This window comes from Mesoplodon densirostris, chromosome 3, assembly GCF_025265405.1.
Source record: "Mesoplodon densirostris isolate mMesDen1 chromosome 3, mMesDen1 primary haplotype, whole genome shotgun sequence".
NCBI lineage: Eukaryota > Metazoa > Chordata > Mammalia > Artiodactyla > Ziphiidae > Mesoplodon > Mesoplodon densirostris.
In genome coordinates, this window is record NC_082663.1 from 85,119,993 (window position 1) to 85,139,015 (window position 19,023).

Below are 19,023 nucleotides of genomic sequence, written 5' to 3' on the forward strand. Positions count from 1 at the left end.
AGTACATAGATGGGTGAGAAAATGTGTTTTTCATAAGTACAAAGTGCATCTCTGCAGGTATTTTACAACTGATTAGTGAATAAGCAGAACATGTCTTTTTTAGAAAACAATATTGTTCTTTTGCATCACATGGTTGTCGTGGTTTGATTATCACAGTTATTTAGTCTGCTGTGGAACACAGCCATCAGTCTTTGTCACTGACTTTATAAATATATGTCTGTTGTCATAGATAATGTGTCAAGGTGGAGACAGCTTGTGAAGAAAGGTTGAAATTGAGATAATGGATACTCTGATGTTTATTTCTTTAAGTTCATGATTCAACCCAAAGAGCACCATGGATCTGTTCACTGAGTACTCTTTTATCCCAGACATTGTGCTAGGTGATCTGTATACCCCATTTAAAATGAAAATGAAAATTTAGCCTAACGTCTTTGCAAAGGTGGTATTATTGTCCCCACTTTACAGGCAAGAAGTCTGAAGCTCAAGGATTCAGTGACTTGCTCAAGGTAACATGGCTGGTTGGTGTCACACCAGGATTGAATACTGGTTTGTTTGATTCCAAATCTAAAGTTATTTCTCTTTTACCACAGTGCCTCCCATTTATTCAAGTAACTGTTGCAGTTTTAGAATTTAATCACTGCAGTGAATCTTAATATCATGTCTTGAACAATCAATAAACATCTGTTAAATGCCTGTTACATGCCTGAACTGCAGCAGGTGCTGTGGGATGTTCTAGGATAAATAATTTTCTACCCCCAGAAGCTTACAGCATAATTATGGCTTGAGATCTTCCCTTTCATTTTATTCTTTGGTAGTTCATGAAGATCAGTGATCTTTGAAAATAGCCGTCTGTTTTAAGCCTCATATTTTGCACCTATAGGCAGAATCACTGTTACATATTTAACAATCCAGAATGACTGGTGTGTCCTGCTTTGCATTGGAAAGGGATCTGTTCTGTGGTCCTGCCCCAGCATGATCATGTAGACTGATAGACCTTCCTCTGTGCATCCTAATATTCATCAGGCTGATTCAAGGCATGCAGCGACTGCTTTCTAGTCATTTTTATAATAAACAATTGTAATATGTATTTGGAAGTGTTAAAAGCACAGGGCAATTAGTGGAAATCTCCATGGACCTAGTACCATCAAAGCATTTGTTAATAGGCTTAAGTTATTTGATGAAAGGGGCGTATCACATGGGAACCCAGCTCACATGACTGGGTTTATATAAAAATGGAGTCAGCAAATCACAGTTAATACCCGTTGATATCAACATTCCTGTTTTTGCTCTTCAGTAAATTTTTGTAAATAAAATCCTGGCATTAAAAGATTATTCTGTGACAGCCTTTTCTGAATCTTATTCAGCAAATCACACATTTTGGTCCTTATGTTTTAAAAATATGTCTTGTGAAATTAGCAATATTTACCTTTGAACTAGAATTAGTGAAAATGGCTAGAGGGAATGTAAGCTTGTAAAACCTGCTTTAGCAGATTCTCTTGGTTCAAGAGAATGAGTGAAAAAATAAAACATCACTTAAATGTTATTATGGCCCTAATTGTTAAGAAAAATTATGTACAATGAGCTAAGCGTAATTCACCGTTCTCATGTTAAGGGAATATCAGAGCAAACACATTATGTTGCCTCCTTTAAAATATTAATATTCTTAAATATACTGTTTTGAAATTAAGTTTGTAAAATATATTTCCAAAAGACTTCCAGGTTGGGGAAAGAGAATTCAAAGAAAAATGTGAGTGAAAACAGCAATTTTGAGTAAAGTAATTGCTGCACGTATTTTTTTTGCTAAAATATTACTTGAAAGAGCATTATAGAGTGAACGTGTAGCTAACTGTCTAGATTGCATGGGTAAATTATTTATCCCATGTGGGCTGGCCTTGATTTTTTCATTTTAGCAAGGGACTAACACTAGATCATTTATAGAACTCCTCTGTGCTCTAAAATTCCATAATTCTGTGAATATAAATTGCATACAAATGCTGAATCAGATTGGAAAGACATCTTTATTAGGAGTTGGAGACATGAGTGAGTTGCATTTGTTAACTCACCTCAAGTAGACAGGCCACTGTGTTTTGCCATTGAGTTGCATCACTGAATAATTAGAATTCTTAATGACATTATACCCATGTCATTTTATTATTATTTTTTAATTATTTTCTTTAATTATTTTCTTTATTTTTTTTCTGGCTGCGTCAGGTCTTAGTTGTGGTATGTGGGATCTTTGTTGAGGCATGCAGGGTCTTTCGTTGTGGTGCAGGCTCTTCATTGTGGCGTGCTGGCTTCTCTCTAGTTGTGGCACGTGGATTTTCTGTCTCTAGTTGTGACGTGTGTGTTCCAGCGTGCGTGGGCTCCATAGTTTGCAGCACACGGGCTCTCTTGTTGAGGGGTGAGAGCTCAGTAGTTGTGGCTCACGGACTTATTTGCCCTGCAGCATGTGGGATCTTAGTTCCCTGACCAGGGATCAAAACCACGTCCCCTGCATTGGAAGGCAGATTCTTTACCGCTGGACCACCAGGGAAATCCCTATACCCATGTCATTTTAAATGGATTTTTAAAATCTGCCTTGCAGCATATATTCCCTGTTTATCTCTAGAGTAGTTATAATCGACCTTATAACCGTACACCAAGGACAATAATTGATGCTTTTAACCAGCTCAAAGTGTTCATCTAACATTTAAAAGTAGGATCTTTTCACTACATATATAGGATCTGTTCAATATGCAAACTAGTAAATGTACATTAACTAAAACTGTTCTAGTGACCTGGCTTTCACAATCCAGCCTTATTCTCAATTTAAAAATGGGATAGGCTTTTTATCCCCCAATATTTGGCAAAATCCATGCCTCTTTAAAGCATTAGAGCTCAGAGCATATTTCATGGGCTGAACTTTTCAGTTGCTTCACAGAAACATCCTGTACTCCCTACCCCCGATGCCACTCAGGCTCAGCCCTGGAGACAGTCAGCGGATGTTTTCCAACTGCTTAACCTCTTATCCTCCCACCTGAATTATAACACTAATAACAAAAATCTATCAGTGTCAAAAGCCTTGCATTATTTTTCTACATTGAGTCATGGACTTTATCACACTCATTTTATTTATTTATTTATTTTTTTTGCGGTATGCGGGCCTCTCACTGTCGTGGCCTCCCCCGTTGCGGAGCACAGGCTCCGGACGCGCAGGCTCAGCGGCCATGGCTCACGGGCCCAGCCGCTCCACGGCATATGGGATCCTCCCAGACCGGGGCACGAACCCGTATCCCCTGCATCGGCAGGCGGACTCTCAACCACTTGCACCACCAGGGAGGCCCTATCACACTCATTTTATAGTTGCAAATCTATTCTTCAGTTACTCCATGATATTGACAGTACTTAAATGAACATTCTCAGACTTTCACATATATTTTTGGTTATGATACCAGCAGTGGCTTTTGATGTGTAAGAATATCAAGAACTCATTCACACCCTAAGGAAATCATTTTGAGAATACAAAGGTGTTTTAGTGAAAGAAGATAAAGCAAAGAGGATATTTTAACACCATGATGAGATTAAAAATTCACATTTTAAGGCAAGACAAGAAAAATTTAAACATAAAATTTTTTCTCTGCCCTTTGGCCTCCTCCCTCCCCTCTAGTGTGCATTGTGCATCTGCATCATGTGTTAATCAGACCTCCCCAATGACAGAAATATCTGGTCAATCATAAAGATCAATTTTTCTTCTTCTGGCAACAGCCGTGTACTTCTTTAGAAGATAACATTCCTTTCTCAATCCTGTCAGGGCTCACGATGACCCACCACTCACCTTGTACGCGCAGACATCTTTGGTAAACTTTATGTACAGTGGCAATTATCATTTTCCTTAATGGTAGAGATTGGTGTAGAACTGACTGGTCAGACAATCTGGGAGATGCTGGGCTACACCTAATGTAAGTCCTTAGCTTAAATCCTCACCTATGACCTTACTCACGTCACTAGCAGTATTATTTGTATTCTGCCTATTTTACAAGATAATTGTTTCTTATGCTACCAAATATGTGACTGAGCCTCAGATAAAATTAATGATGATTAGGCGACTTGAAACCATTGACCAAATATATAGTCCTATAAGATCAATGATGGTAATAGTGTAACTCCAGATATGGGAAAAAGCAGCAAGAGGAAACTATATCCTGGACCATAACAGCTTAGTAAGACAGATGGTCCAGAGGCTTTTGGCTACTGTTAACAGGACCCAGTCCAGTAATAGCACATTGAGTGGCCTATCAACAAAATATTTGCCTGGTCTGGGAATGAGCATCCCTAGCAACAAGGGACAAATTAGTCACGAAATGCCTCCCAAACTTTGGTCGAAATTAAGACTGAAAGAGAAGGAATTGTAGGATAGAGAATGTTGCCCACCATCCAGTTCTACAAGAGTCAAGCCATTAGCCACTGCAGTTGCTGACCTACAGTACACTCTGAAAGGAGTTCAGGGTGAAGGTCACGATGAAGCACTTTGTGCTCTGGGAAAACTGGCAAAACTGGCCCTCAGATAGACATTTTCAGGAGAAAATTTTATGAACTAAGTTTCTTGCATCTTCCCATAGTTAGAAAAGCATTAAAACCATTAACTAAGATGTCTGTTCCTTGTGACCAGCAGCAACCTTCTACTGAGATGTGTGCTTGATTGCACATACTCCCTGCACCAAAATCACATATATACTGACCTTTTCCAAACAGTTCTCAGAGCTCTCTGAGAGACTGTCTCCCAGCTTATAAACCTCAGTTGGCTCAAATAAAATTTTCCATTTCTTTCTTAGATTCACTATTGATTAATTTTTTTGTTGTTGACAACCAAAGTGTCAAGCTCAGATTTCCTCTCTTTTCTGTTTGTTAGCTAGGATTTCCCCGTTTTCACTTTAGTTTTCTGTTTTCATTGCCAGCAAGTTGGCAAATAGGTGTGTATCTGTAATAAACATTTTTTCCCCTGAAATTATGAAGTTATAATTCATCCCCTGTCTTCAGGCAGCACTTTTAATATGACGGCAAAGAGCTATTCTGATGATGTTTTACTGTTGTGCTGCCCTCCTTTGCTCTTTGTAATTGCCTCTTTCTACTGTTCATTAAAATATATTTACAGTTATATTAAGTTCACATGAAAATAGTAGACACAGCATGAAGCAATTTTCATTATTTAGTCATTTTAATTTTAAAGGTTTTTTTTCTCCACATATTCCATCCAGTCTTTTGTGTCTCGTTCCAAATTAGCAGCTCACACTGGTAATGTGTCTAGTTAACTATATGCGTGTGCATTTAAATTGCATACATTGATGTGAACCTTTTAATATACTGTGGGGTGGTCCCTTTCTAGTTAGAGTGGGCCTGGTGCTCAATTCTAAATTAACAGACCTCTCGAGGATGCAAATAAGGACCAGCTGATGGAAAAGCAGCAGCTCTGCTGGCCCATGTCAGGAAGGCAGCAGTACCTGTCAAATTAAGTCTCATCCCTTCTTTCCCAGGCTTTTAAAGGAGGAGACAATTACTGCATCTAGGCACCAAGGGAAGGTGATAGCACCAGGACTGGAGCAAGCATAGCAATAGCACGATTTGTTGGACTCCATTTGTGCTTGCAGACTTAAGTCAAGGTGTAGCAGTTCTAAGTTCCCCAGATTTGTTGGCTGAATATGAGCCATAACTGAGCAGATGCTCTTTGTGGCTTTTTGGAGTCAGTAGGGAAATGAGGTGCTGAAAACTAGGTAATTTAGATATTAAAAATTTATTCCTGCTCTCCATGAAAATATGGTAAATTTTAGGAGACCTTGGAAATTGAAATATCCATTTATCTATTCAGTGAATACCTTTCTTTATTCTTACTGTAACAATCATTTTTAAAAAATAATGAGTGGTTAGCTACTCAGAGTTTCAAGCTTTGAAAATCATAGTTTTGTTTATACACATTGTTTTGGCATTTGGAGTAATTCTGGAGCACTTTCTCTTTGTGATGTGAGGTTGTATAGTCTTATGCACTTTGTATTCTGCTGAGCACAGGACTTAAGGCTTAAGGCAACTTATGACTGCAAGCCCCAAAATTGTGTGTTCACAATACTGGGTGATTAAAGTGAATGGGCTTCTTCTGTATTACGTCTTGTACTTGGACGAAATCTATGCAGAGCTAAAATTATTGTTTTCAGTCTTATTAATTAATATTTGATTTGGAAACTATTTTTAATGATGCTTATGACCAGCTACTGTTTACAAATCTAAGGGGGCTTCTACAGGTTGTTGAATCTTTTTTGAAAAGAAGAATCCCAGCTCGTTAAATGAGGCTGTTTCCAGCTTTTCTAACTTGGAATCATTCTCAAGCTAAAGCAGTAGTGCTTTACCATCCTATGAAGCTTTAGCTAAGATCCCTTTCAACTGCTTCTATTTATTAACCACCTGCTGTGTCTTTTTAAATGTCACTGTCTTCACAGGGTTACAGATGCTGATGAGGGGAAAGAGAAAAGTAGCTAAAACATATAAATATATATAAACATATATATAAATAAATATATAAATAAATATATATATAAATATATATATAAATAAATAAATATATATATATATATACACATAGAGAGAGAGAGAGAGAGAGAGAGAGAGGGAGAGAGAGAGTCCTGTATGTGAGACACCCTGCTTGGTTACTCATTTAAATGACTGTTTTTTTTAGGGTGATATCACTTTCCAGAAAAGTCTACAGCTTTGTTGCCTCCCTTATGATGATAATGATTCTTTGGTTGAGAATGGTATTTGCATACACTGCCTTTAAGCACCCTCTCCACATCCTAGCTACCTGTCATCCATACACTATACAGCAAGATTCACAGCATGTCTTCTGCAGTCCCCTCTGTTTCTTCTGCCATAATGAAACTTCTAAAGTTTAACATACATAAATTCCTTGTCAGTATAAATAAAAGTAACACAGTCTCCAAAATCTGTGCTATCCCTTGTTCTAAGCACTATAAAATGTGTCTTTGAGTGTAGCAGCAAAGTTTAGACATGCATTACTGCTAGGCTAAAATTAATTGCATCCATTTCCTTTTTCTCCTTTAATATTGTAATAGATTCATATTATTATATTGCATATCTGAATGGTATAAAGAATCTTCATTAAAATATATTTGGCATCTTGCTCTAACTTCTGGTCACCAATGATCATATTCCATGTCTAAGTTTTAGGTGCCTGTAATAGAAGTGTTGATAGGAGTTCCTTAGCAACTGACCAATTCTTAGTGGACTAGTGTCAACTTTAATAAAATAGAATGGCATGGTTGTAACTGTTTTCAGAGTTTAAACAGAAACCAGCATTACATTATTTTGAATATTATTATTTTCTCACAAGACGAGTATTTATGTTAAATAGGATGGCAGTGTTATAGCACAGTGCTATAACATTTAATATAGAGCCAGAACTTTGAAATCAGAGCATCTTGGGTTCAAATCTCAGTTCTACTACTTGATAGTTGTAATAAACATTGGTCAAATTATTTAATCTGTATTGGTCTGTTTCCTCATCTGTAAAATGAGGCTACTAATCCCGCCTGATTGGACCATCACAAAGAGTAAGTGAGGGGATGTCAGTAATACGGTTGGTGCAGTGCCTGGCACATAGAAGTACTTAATAAATGGTAACTATTCTCTTTATTCATTTATTAATAAGATATTTATTAACCATCCACTACGTACCAAGGGCATTCTTAGGCACTGAGAATTTGGTGTGAACAAAACAGATATACCTTCTGCTCTTGTGGACTTTAGAGCCTCTCTGATCTGTTGGTGGAGAGGGGTAGGGTGGGGAGTAAGGATGATGCCTAGATATTGTGGTGCTATTTTTCAGGCTGGTGCCTTTTAATCACCTCTCCTATTTAGCTTTCCCATTAAGTATCCTTCTAATTACTATGTTAATGCATACACATTGCATTGAAATTCACATAGGATTTGTCTGAATTGGGAAATGTGTTCTGTGGGTTTATAGAGCAGTTAATGAAATTTGAATACCTGACTCACGCTGGATGTAATTTTGAAAAACAAGGACATTCCACATATGCCATTGATTTTTATGTGCGTTTCTTAAAGAAACTTTCTGACTTTGGATTAATTTTCCTGTGATTCTGTTAGATGCTTAATGCATTAAAACTGTAATTTAAGACTGTACAGACTTAACTTTAGGGCATGACAATTTTATTAAAACAAATTTTTTCAGACCAAAGAAGAAATGACTTATCAGTTCTGATTTTCTCTGAGTAACCTTGGGTTTTAACTAACCTTTCACAGATAGAACCAGAGGAGTACTCTAACAGTCAATCATGCTCTATTTGGATAATCCAAAACGACAGGCTAGCACTTTTCAGAGCTTGGCATAGTCTGGAAATATTCATGTCATCTGAATGGTTTCCCCATAGATTAGAGGTGAAAAGGTTCTATAGCAAAGGTCCAAGAATCCAGAGTAGTTTTATTTTCAAATGTTAATTCTCATCATTTTTGCTGTGAATACTAAGAAACCACTAGGGAGCTATGTGAATCTTTTCACAATTAATTGGCTTAATCTAGACAAGCCTTTAGGAGTAGCTGCTAGAATTATAAGAATAAGAAACCTGGTCGATGAGGCCTGAAATTACAAGAGCTGTTGATCAAGGGTTGCTTTGCTTCCTAGCCTTAATATTCTTCTTCTCAATAAGAATAGTAAAAATTCTCACTATTTTTACAAGACACTGTTTGGAAAGCCAACATATGCAATACTATCTTTATTCTGTTGGTCATTTTATGTGGAGAAAATGTGACACTGTTTCCATTTAAAATGGGAAATGGAAATTGAAAATGAAAAGATGCGGCGAGTTTATCCAAATGTTCTTTGCCACTCCTTTATGTTATCCATTGTAGGACTCATTTCTCTTGGCCTCTTGTTTTTCCTCTTCACTTAGTCCTCTCACTCATTAAGTTTTAGAATGAGTTTCAATATCCCAGGTCCCTCCAGTGAGTCATCGTTTACTCAGCCTTGAGTTTTATACAATTTTTTAAAAATTATAAAACAGGATTTTAAAATCAAATCAAAGTTTGCTTTTGGAGCTCTTCTTTTACCAGACCAGTTGAGAGCATGAAACATTGTCTCTTCACAAATAAGAACTTATTTTATCTAAAATTTGATTTTAGAATTGCATACTCGAATTGCAACTTAGTTCAGATATGAGAGTAATCATCAAAGCTGATCTTCATATAATACCATGAAGTCTCTGCCTGTAAGTCAGTCTCATGAATAGAGATATAGGGAGTGTGACAGCCAGAGCTTTGAATCGTGGCTTGGCTGTGTGACCTTTTGAAAGTTACTTAAAGTCTCTGAGCTTATTCAGCTGTAAAGTATAACCTACTTGCAATGTCTTGTGAGAGTGAGTATGAGCCGATTTGTACAGAATTCCAGGCAAATGATAATTCAAATTTATTGTCATTTAATATCTTTTTTAAATGTTATACTTGACAGTACAATAAAACTTAGGCCAATTCAATTATTTGTGTTTGTATATAAAAAGTTAAAAATGTATTTAGAGGGCTTCCCTGGTGGCGCAGTGGTTGAGAGTCCGCCTGCCGATGCAGGGGACACGGGTTTGTGCCCCGGTCTGGGAAGATCCCACATGCTGCAGAGCGGCTGGGCCTGTAAGCCATGGCCGCTGAGCCTGCGCGTCCGGAGCCTGTGCTCCCCAACAGGAGAGGCCACAACACTGAGAGGCCCGTGTACAGCAAAAAAAAAAAAAAAAAAAAAAAAAGTATTTAGAAGTTAACTTCCCCAAACATTTCTTGAATATTTACTAAATGCCAGGCAGGGCTGTAGGTGCTGGGAGTACAGGGTGAAAGATATGACCCAAACCTCAAAGTCTACACAGTCTGGTTGGAGAGGAGATAAGCAAGCTGATACTTAGGACGTGTGCTATGGTTAAAGAATGCAAGTTGGGTGGGACGGGCATCAGAGAAAGCTTCCCTGAGGAGGAAGACTTGAAGTGAATCTTGAATGAGAAGGTGAGAACAAGGTTGTCAGGCAGAGAGTTGGAGAAGGGGTTTTCCAGAAAGAGAACAGTGGAGAAGAGAGAGGTTAGAAACTGGCAGCAACTTGGCATGACTGAAAAGGGTTTTTTTTTTTCTGGGGATATAATAGGGGCCCAGATCATAAAAGCCTCATGTGTTATACTACAATGTTTAGATTTTATTTTGGTGTTATTTTTGGGAAGCATTTGAAAGAATTTGTGCCAGCAAATGACATAATCAAATATGTAGCTTAGAAAATTTTACTAAACCAGTTTTCTCTGTTATGTTTCATTCTGGTTCTTTCTAGCAGTACACTGAATTGACTTCCATATCAGAGGAAGCAATTATCTTGTTTAACCTAAGACTGTCATCACATTGCTGTTAAGCACTTGTATATTTATGATCTTTGTCGAAAGCTATGAAAATTGCCATCAAGATCTTTAAATTTTAGTAGCTCACAGCAGTGAGATACCAAGTTCATCACATCTGACAATCTCGTTTCTTAAACTATTATAGCATGAGGCCAAGGAGGGAAATTATGCTTTTGTGTACTGTCCAATAGCCCACGCTTTTTAGCACACTTGGCACAAGGATGTCACAGACATTTGTTCCAATGCACGCGTCTCACATGCTAATGATCCTGCATCATAAGTATATCATTTTTGACAGTGAACAGTAAGAAACCACTGGTTGATGTGCTTTACAGTGCACATTACCCAATTTCTTTCTACAGCCTGAGTTAGAGAAGCTAGAGCATTTGCTAAATAGAACGTTATAGGGACCTCCTGGTTCCTGGCCCTTTATTCAGATGAATAACTGTTGTCTGCACTTATTGCCTATCCTCTCCCACCATTTCTGGCTGTAAGCAGGAAGCATGTTAGGAGTCCCTGCAGAAGCTGCCACGGTCTGCCTTCACTTCCTTTCCAGGGCATGGGCAATGCACTTTTTCTCCTGTGTGAGCCAACCTCCCAGCCAAGAAGCTGTTTTTGTCCTTGTCCTTGACGGTCCTCAGACCTTTCAGATCTGCCTAAACTCCCGACTCTGACCTTGCTTGGTGCCAGTTTCTCAAAACACAAATATATAAAAGCAACATGAAAATGTCACCCAACAGTGTTTTGAACAAGTCAAATTATATAACAGAACCAACTAAGAGATGTAGTGTAATGGGGAAAAAATGTGTGGTTTGGAGTCAGACAGCTTACCATTTGTGAAATTGGATCTACCATAGATACCAACATGCTAGTTACTGTGCTGGGTGCCTTACACGTATTACCACCACCACTCCCCATCAGAGAGGTTTCCACACAGAAACTGGGCCTTTGAGGGCCGATGTACATGTCCAAGATACACAGCTATTAAGGAGGTTGTGGGATTCAACTCCAGATATGTCTTTCTGCCTGTGCTCCTTTGAGCATATAACACTGCCTCTCAACAGTGAGTCTTTAGATAAAGTAAATGTTTTGTTAAATAATGCAGAACGCTGGTATAGTGCTTTGAGGTTTATGAAGTGCTTTCATTTCTATATCATCTACTTTATAGAACAACTCTGTGAAGTAAGTATAACTATCCCTGTTTTACAAGAGAGAAAACTGAGGCTCTGTAAGATTGAGTGACTTGAAACAATTTATAAATGGCATAACCAGTATTCATAAACTTTAAAAAAGCCACAAGAACCCTGTGAGTGGGATATACTTGTATTGTTCACCCTGCTAAGGGTAGGCACTATAAATGCCACCAATCCCCAAATGGGAAATGCATATGATGTTTCTTTTAGTCCACTTCCAAATTTCCACTGCATTGGCTTTGGTTTACACACCCTTTGTGTAATGCTTACTTTTCTACCTGATTACATAGAGTGCATTCCAAGGATGGACATATTGAATTCAACTGTATATCTACCTCACAGGATTGTTTCACATCAGGCAACTAACAAACAAATCTCCCTTTATAGGTGCTTTTTCACATATAAAATTGTTCTTTGCTCCAGTGTCCCTTACAGTCTTAAAGCTGATATGACTATAATGATGGTATATTGATGTACTTTTCTTTACCTTGTTTTCAAATACCACTCCCTCCCCACTCCTCCCATGGGAAGAGATTTATGCACTTTACTAATTGAATCTTCACTTATAGCTACTTTTTTTTCTTCAGGTTTTGTGATGAAGGAACCTGTACAGATAAAGCCAATATTCTATATGCCTGGGCAAGAAATGCTCCCCCAACCAGACTCCCCAAAGGTATACCTGAGGCCTCTTGGATAGCCTTATATTAAACTGCTTAGTTTTTGATTCCAAAGTACTTTTTATTATATGTTCTTTCCAACAGCTCTTGACCATGTTCTATGTTGCAATTTCACACTAAAAAGTACCCTTATTGCCTGCTTTATATTGAAAAGGTTTCATTTAGGTTGTTATTCTTTCTCTGCCTCTCTTTGATAAGTATTTGGCTCACACAACAGTTTAGATAGAATTAGAAAATAACGAGTATACCTCAAGCCACCTTTGGCCTGAGGCACATTGGTTCTTGACAGCAGGAGCATTTCACGAGCCAAGAGAGCTAGGAATTAAATAAATTGCCATTTCAGCAAACAGATTTTTAATAGTCCTGGAACCTGGGTATTTAATGTGATGCCAAACCTCAGCTGGCTTTCTGAATTCACCTCTAAACCGTTCATAGCTTCCAATGTGTGAGTGAATTACCGGACTCTCCTTTATTACCTGGATCTTTCTTAGTATCAAAGTGAATGTATAGTTCTGAAACAGAATAGGACTGCCGTGGTTTAGGGATGGAGGGATGGCATCTTGTGATGCCTCCCTAACTCATGCCTGCACTAATTTTTAAAATTTTTAATATTTTTAATCTTTTTATACAGTTTTAAATGTTGCTTTCTATTTATAGTTATTACAAAATATTGACTATATTCCATGCATTGTGCAGTACATCCTTGAGCCTCTCTTTCACCCAATAGTTTGATTTCTGTTTTGCTTTACTTCAAATGAGTGTCAGAATCCTCTCTAGAGTTTACCAGGCAGCCACTATTAAACAAGTTTGGAAACTAATAGGGAGGTTTGTCATAGATTTGTTGATGTTTTTAAGATCCATTGGTAGAGAAGATTAAAAAAATTTTTTTTCTCTGTCTGTAAGTATTTTCTCTGTAGATTTTTTTTTAGCTTACTAGCAAACTCTACTAACAGTAAGACTCCTAGGCACCCTTCAGATTCCAAAGCTTTATTGACATGATAATCTAGTAGGTAACTGGTTTCTTCAGTGATACTTTTGCAGATACCTGTTTTTGTATGAGAAGAAAAACAATTTCCTGAGATGGTCCTAAGAAGTCTGTTTCCTATATTCAATCAGAAAATAAAAATGAATATGAGTATATACAAAACAAAATGAAAGAATGGGTTTATATATGTCTGTAATGTAATCAACAGGGACAGAATTTTGTTTTGTTTTGTTTTGTTCTGTTTCTTGAAAAATGAGTGAATTGTCCTCTTAAAGTGTAAGTGTTCACTCTGGTTCTGAAGTGGAGACTACGAATAGAATTCTATCAGAGCTTAGAGAAGGAATGATAGGTTATATCAGAGATTTTCATTGAATGTCTAGTTTATTTCCATTTTCACATAACATAATTTCATATATTATGTGCTATTTTCTTTCCCTTTGGATTTCATAGATCAGCAACCTTTGATTAGCTCTATTTAACTTCCATTTCTAAAATATTAATTTATCTTCTTTTGAATATCTTCAGGTGTTGGATTCAGAGTTGGAGGAGAGACTGGAAGCAAATACTTTGTACTACAAGTACACTATGGGGATATTAGTGCTTTTAGAGGTAAGTTTTGAAATGTTGGAACTAAGCTCAACTTCAATACTATATTGTTTAAAATATATATACTGTTTTCTATATAATAAAATGAAGAATTGACTACACCCTCTGCCCACTATTAAACAGCTGCTTTTGTCTCTTGGAATTTGAGACTATTGAAGAAATGACTTTTATTTTGAAAGTTATAATCTCTTATGCACATATTCTCTTATGCATCCTACTGTGCTTTCTCTTATGCTGACTTCAGGGTTCTCTTCCTTTCCAATGTATTATCTTATCCACCATCTCCTATTAAAAGATTCCTTCTTAGCAGCATTGTCAGAAAGAATAGGGACTAGTAATTTATTTATATTACTAGAAGCAAGCCACTGGAGAGTCAGCATGTTTTGTTAACACAAAACGTTTAATCGATAATATATCTGATTGTAGTACTAATTATAATTTTTCATTATATAAATTTACTCTTTTTTAAAAAATTTTAAAAAGTTCTCAAATGCTCAGGTTCATGGCAGTGGTTTATTTGTAATCCACACTTGCCACTTCATCTGTTGCCCACTGCACGGATGCACGGACCCCACACACTCCATAGAGGCTGCTGAACACTGCCCTAGACACTTGCTGGTCTACCCATATTACCAAGCACTTTGTTTAAGTGCTCCTTTTCTTATCATAGAATCATTAACATGAGGAAAGGGCCCTGTTCCCAAGGCAACCAAGACTGGGCTTATTATTCCTTCTGCTGCATTTAGTCAAACTCCAACTGCATTCCAGGTTCACACTTTGGTGTTCACAGGAGTGTAAATATTAAGCAGTCTTCTTCTTGGCTTGTCAGCCTTTCTACTTTGTCTTGCTGACTTCTACATGTTTTCTTGAGTTCTCTAACACTATTTTTCTACTAACTAACCTAATACATTTTGCTCTCTAGATGCATTAGCCTTCTATCCAGCAACTAAGTTTAGAAGTACATATCCATCTCTGCCTATGAAATATCCTCTGGGGCCTTTGCTGAGAGTATCCCATGCTGAAGGTTTCCATAGGTTCTCAGCATTCAGGACTGGGACAATAAATGCAGTCTTCCTCTGGAAAAGGACATTAGAAAGAATAAATTTATGTCAACTATACTCCAATAAAATTTTTTTTAAAAAGAATAAATTTATATAATGAAAAATTATAATTAGTACTACAATCAGATATATTATCGATTAAACAAGCTCCTGTGGACCAGCTCATGAACCTAACTTCCAAGTAAAACCTGATTTTTTATAAAAAATATGCTTTGAGTTATGTATAAATAGCTTTCCATTTTTGGAACAGGACCTAAAATCTTAAGTTGTTAATTGTAGTGCTGAGCCAAGGTTTTGTTGAAAACAGAGGAATAAATAATGTTCATGTTTGAGAAACAAAGACACAAATTATCTGCTCTAAAAATTTACCATGTTGGTTTCAGGGGAACAGGCAGATTCTAAGACTGCTGACTTCCAAAGCATTGACAAGACTATTATTTTTCCAAAGAAGCGAGGAAGGCTTTCCCCAATTACCACAACTAGAGTAGCTGGTAGTGTCCACACATACTGGACCCCACCCCTAGACTTGACTTTTCAGCCTAATTCCTGAGCTTTGTAGTACCTCCTAACAGATACAGTACTGATACCCCAGGGGAAATGGATGATACATATAATATGCTAGTTTTTAAAACATATTACTGTAATAATTTAAATTAACTTCTTACCGATGAGGAATTAATTTTATTTTATAATTTATGTCTAATATGGGGTAATTAAAAAGTATTGATATTTCATATATAAATATATAGTTATTATTTACTATAAGAGACTGATTAGAAACTTTCTTACTAATTTTTCATTTTTCACTTTTTTGAGAACCATTTTTCTAAAAGAAGGTGCATGTGAGGTAGGACCTATAATTCATAGACCTTATGATAATGTAATAAAAATGTAAACAAAAAATTTCACCCATATAATTCTTTCAGTAGCATTAGATACTATCTTGTGCCTTAAAGTATACATGGCTTAGAATAGTAAGTAAACACGCGGGAAAATATCAGATCTCACTAAAACAACGAGAGAGCATTTTGCGTTTACTTAATTGGGTGTGAGTGGAGATTGAGTTATAAAACCCAGGACTGCCAGGGCTTAGATGAATATGCTAGTTTGGGGAGCTTTGTGAATTAGTGCAGTGTTTTAGAAAGCAACTTTATCATATCATATACATTTTATATAAAACATTAAAATCTTGCTCTAGGCTTTCATCCTAAACTAAAGGAAGGGTTTTGTTGGATTTTTTGGTTTGTTTGTTTTCTAATGAGCTACCTACCCACAGTTATTTATATACCATTAACTAGTAATATGAAAACCTGGAAAGTTAATAAACATCCCTTAATAGGGGACTAATTAAATAAATGGTATAACAACAAAAATAGCAAGTCATAAAATTTTATACAGACTACATAAAACCATATGTATGCTTGTATGTTTCCAAGGATTATAAGGAACAAGGAATAAAAGGAAACAGTCAATAAGCATGAGAGACAGGATCATGTGATTTTTTTTTTTCGTTTACAATGTTATAACATTCTCTTCATGTTTTTAAATTCCACAAATATAAGCGCTATGTTAAATACCTGCCAGTACCTGCCAGTTTGTGCGCTGCATTCCCACTCATACCCTCCTGACAAAAAAGAGTTAAAGTAAATCTCTATGTGCCTGATTAACTATAAGAAGTGACTTATACTTTAAAAAGGTTCTATATTGTGATCACACGCTTATCTCCAGATGAACCTAGAAGTGGAATTATAACATATCTTTTAATGATTAAAAATGCATTATAGATATGTTATATATATTTTATATATATATACATAATCATCTTAGTGTCAGTGAAGATTTGAACTTCACGGTATTAGAACTATTGATGATATATATATATATTTTTTCCTTTTTGCGGTATGTGGGCCTCTCACTGTTGTGGCCTCTCCCGTTGCGGAGCACAGGCTCCGGATGCGCAGGCCCAGCGGCCATGGCTCACGGGCCCAGCCGCTCCGCGGCATATGGGATCCTCCCAGACCGGGGCACGAACCCGTATCCCCTGCATCGGCAGGCGGACTCTTAACCACTGCGCCACCGGGGAGGCCCTATTGATGATATTTTTAAGAATATAAATTATAAATCAGAAGCAGATTAACACTATGAGGAAATCACTGCACTCTATTGAAAAGTGGGAAAATGTTTGGCTTAAGGGTATGAGCATTTTTCCACACAGGGAAGGTTTTAGAGAGTTGAGAAGCCTAGGACTTCTCTTTAATAAAGCATCAACAGTGAAGGTAAAATATCTTCTCAAATTTGTTGGAATGTGATAAAGTATCAGCGAGAACATAACCTGAAGCCAGCTGGTTATATCTTGGACTGGGAGGCCTAGTAGTAGGAAAAGATAGGTCTGTGGAATACCCAAAATATTTGTTTTGTTTTGGTTGTTGTTTATTTTGGAAATTGAGCAGAATGTGAAACTGTAAAGTGTCATTTAAAAGGAACCAACTTTATTAAATGCCATGTCAATCATAATGTCAGACCTGGGCTAGTGCTGGGTATACTGATCTTCTTGCCCAAAGGAGTATAGTACATTCTAGCAGGAGAGACAAACACAGGAACAGTGCATCTATAGGCAGTAATAGAAACACACCCCAGATATGGAGGCCATGGAGAGGTGGAGCAGAACAGGTCTGCCTGGAAGGGCAGTGGGACATTGTCTGGGAAAGGCTTCTTAGAAGATGAAACCATTGCAAAGATTTGAATGGTGATCAGGAGACAGCAGATAAGTGGGAGCAGGGGTAAGACGTGTTCCCAACGAAGTAGAAGTATGTGCATGGCCATGGGGGAGTGAAAAGCCTCTTGTCCGCAAGGAACTCTTGGTGATTTGGCCTTACTGGAGTGTGAAATGCAAAGGGGTAAGTGGCAAGAAAGGAGAAGAAAGCTGAAAGGTGGGGACCAGACCATACAGATCTGTGTTAGGACTTTATTCTGAAAGCACCCAGAGTGCTTATCAGCAGTAACCTGATCAGATTTTCACTTCAGTCTTAGGCTTGAGTGCATGGGAAAGCTACCAGCCTTATGAAGAAAGATTGGGGTGTTAGGAGGCCAGGGCGAGCCTGGAAGGCGTTCTGGAAGGCCAGAATGAGTTCTTTTTTATTTTATTTTATTTTATTTTATTTTATTTTATTTTTGTGGTACGCGGACCTCTCACTGTGTGGCCTCTCCTGTTGCGGAGCACAGGCTCCGGATGCGCAGGCCCAGCGGCCATGGCTCACGGGCCCAGCCGCTCCGCGGCATGTGGGATCTTCCCGGACCGGGGCACGAACCCATGTCCCCTGCATCGGCAGGCGGACTCTCAGCCACTGCGCCACCAGGGAAGCCCTGAGTTCTTTTTTAAATGTAAGCTTTATAACTTTTTATAAATTAATATTCTGTGGAAAACAGAATATAACCCAATTAGAAATGTGTGTCCCGTATAAGCATAGTATTTGGTTACATGATTAAACTCTAAGACCAGGTGACCTGACAATGGCACTTGCTAATTTTGTTATCCTCACCAAGTTTCTAAACTTCTCTGCCCTCCTCATCTATAAAATGGGATCATAATGGTTCCTATAAAGTTATCTAAGCACTCGATGTTAGCTAATGTCATATAGTTCCTGTAAAAGGCTTTAAAGTGATATAAATTCCCCTAAATGCAACCTTTTGCCATAGTTGCCCATAATATAAAGAATATATTGGTTACTTTTCAAGGGTGACAAAATTTCTTGTTATGTTTAGACACAGAACTGTATTTATGTCTCTCACGTTGCCAGTGGACTTTTCCTAGTTATGCTCTGTTTCCTGTTCTCCACAGACTTTTTCATTATTCATAGTTCAGTTATACAGAGATAAACTGTAAGACCAAGTTCCTGACCTTAAGGAAATTAGAATAGCAGGAACTAGAGATTCCACCTGGTCCTCTTTCTTTCTTTCTTTCTTCCTTCCTTCCTTCCTTCCTTCCTTCTTTCTTTCTTTCTTTCTTTCTTTCTTTCTTTCTTTCTTTCTTTCTTTCTTTTTTTCTTTCTTTCATTGCCAAATTTTTTCTATAAAGTTTTATTCCAT

At 37.4% G+C, this 19,023-nt stretch overlaps 1 protein-coding gene across 14 annotated transcripts in view; it reads left to right on the top strand.

The window, feature by feature from the left end:
* PAM (peptidylglycine alpha-amidating monooxygenase) overlaps nt 1–19,023 on the top strand; it is a 309,920-nt gene that overhangs the window by 198,374 nt on the left and 92,523 nt on the right. For all 14 annotated transcript variants that reach the window (XM_060093202.1, XM_060093205.1, XM_060093201.1 and 11 more), the window contains 2 exons: nt 12,196–12,281; nt 13,796–13,879. In XM_060093202.1, coding sequence (XP_059949185.1) covers nt 12,196–12,281; nt 13,796–13,879 — 170 coding nt within the window. The remainder of the gene's footprint in view (nt 1–12,195; nt 12,282–13,795; nt 13,880–19,023) is intronic.